The 1,654-nt window shown below is 38.8% G+C and overlaps 1 protein-coding gene and 1 long non-coding RNA gene across 2 annotated transcripts in view; one reads left to right on the forward strand and one right to left on the reverse strand.

The window, feature by feature from the left end:
- Positions 1-302: 302 nt before the first annotated feature.
- LOC106526607 (uncharacterized) lies at positions 303-761 on the reverse strand. The gene is made up of 2 exons (XR_001311273.1): positions 669-761; positions 303-584 (listed from the first exon to the last, which is right to left on the reverse strand). It is a non-coding gene; the product is annotated as an uncharacterized LOC106526607 (long non-coding RNA).
- The window catches only part of smpdl3b (sphingomyelin phosphodiesterase acid like 3B), a 7,093-nt gene continuing 5,930 nt past the window's right edge, over positions 492-1,654 (forward strand). Inside the window, exons 1-4 of the mRNA XM_014021244.1 lie at positions 492-591; positions 699-912; positions 1,125-1,222; positions 1,305-1,448. Of these exons, the coding sequence (XP_013876698.1) occupies positions 513-591; positions 699-912; positions 1,125-1,222; positions 1,305-1,448 (535 nt within the window). The 5' untranslated portion in view covers positions 492-512. The remainder of the gene's footprint in view (positions 592-698; positions 913-1,124; positions 1,223-1,304; positions 1,449-1,654) is intronic.

Raw genomic sequence — 1,654 nt, forward strand, 5'->3', positions numbered from 1 at the left:
ACTTTCTTTGAACGAAAATAATTTACATAAAAATTATATTGGTTAAAAAAAACGTTTAAAGACCTACTGGTATTGGTAATTGAAACATGACCTCCAAGCACTGGGATTATTTTAAACACATAACCACACATGACTGCCAATCTAATTTAAGGGTAAGCTCACATTCATTTTTGTGAAAACATCTTCCTTAATCAAAGCTGTTAACTGTTTTAGATACATCCAAGGAACGCATTAGAGGTGGAGAAAGTGCGCACAAAATTGTTAATTTGTTATCATAAGGAACAAAATACAATTTCACAATGTTTTTTTTATTATTATTGTCAGCTTTACTATAATTTATTCGGTTGATGTAAATATGTTCATAGTTACATTAATATATTTATAGCCTGTAACTTGTACTGTAAGAGGGTTGCTTTGATATAACCCACTTTGCAGGCAAACACGTCATGCGCAGCTGCCTCTATCTTATCTTCCTTCGGTCTTTAGTCTGACCTCTCCTCGGTTTTTGACGGATGTTTTCAGAGTCCAACATGTCTCCGGTGAGGTTGCTCGTATCTTGTCTGCTTTTCCATGAGACCCTCGCACTGCCAGGTAAGAATAAGCAACAATACGTCTTCTATACATTTTAATTTTGCGCTCATATACGCGATCATGCGCGGACGACTTACTGTGCGTAATTACGCATCGGTTTTCCACAGGGAGTTTTTGGCATATCACGGATTTGCACTGGGATCCAACCTACAGTCTGACGGACAACCCGGAGCAGGTGTGCGCGTCCAGTGGCAAACGACCCGCGTTACGTGCTGGTAAATTTGGGGACTACGTTTGTGACTCGCCATGGCAACTCATCAACTCCTCTGTTTACGCTATGAAGCGCATCCTACCGAATCCAGACTTCATTGTATGGACAGGGTGTGTATCTGTCTGTCTTCTAATAATGGTTCAGAGATTTGTCCAGTTTTGATTGGACTTAAGTCCATATAGACAGGGACACACAAAGCTGTATTTTTTATACAAAACATATGAAATTTACTGGATTTTTTTTTCAGTGAGAATTGTTTCCTTCCCAGAGTCATGGGTATAATCGTGTTCCTTTTTCTGTCTGGTTCTGTTTAATTTCACAGGGACGACACACCACATGTACCTAATGAGGATCTAGGAGAGGAGGCTGTGGTCAGCATTATCGGCAACCTTACAAATATCATAACTGAAGCGTTTCCAAGTAAGAGTGAAATCTGTGGTGTTTTGACATTGATCAACCGATTGATGCTGAAAATGATTTGTATTTGATTTGTCTTCTTCAGATACTAAGGTGTACTCGGCCCTGGGTAACCACGATTACCATCCCAAGAGCCAGCTTCCTCCAGGCCCGAACTCCATCTATGACAGAACAGCAGAAATGTGGCATAGCTGGTTGGATTCAGGCTCCAAAGAAACATTTAAAAAAGGTGAACAGACCATCGGACACTCGCTTGTCAAAACAGTCAACTAGCTCATGATTTATAAAGATTTAACTTAAAGGGATCCCCGATTAGTTGTAACATTAGACTTTATTTAATAAACATGTATTTTAACTGTAAAATAAAGACTGTAAAATACCGTAGGCTGTTTAGTTTTGTAAATTTTTTAAAATAATTTTTAACATGGACAGAGC

Source organism: Austrofundulus limnaeus, unplaced genomic scaffold (genome assembly GCF_001266775.1).
Source record: "Austrofundulus limnaeus strain Quisiro unplaced genomic scaffold, Austrofundulus_limnaeus-1.0 Scaffold284, whole genome shotgun sequence".
Classification (NCBI taxonomy): Eukaryota; Metazoa; Chordata; class Actinopteri; order Cyprinodontiformes; family Rivulidae; genus Austrofundulus; species Austrofundulus limnaeus.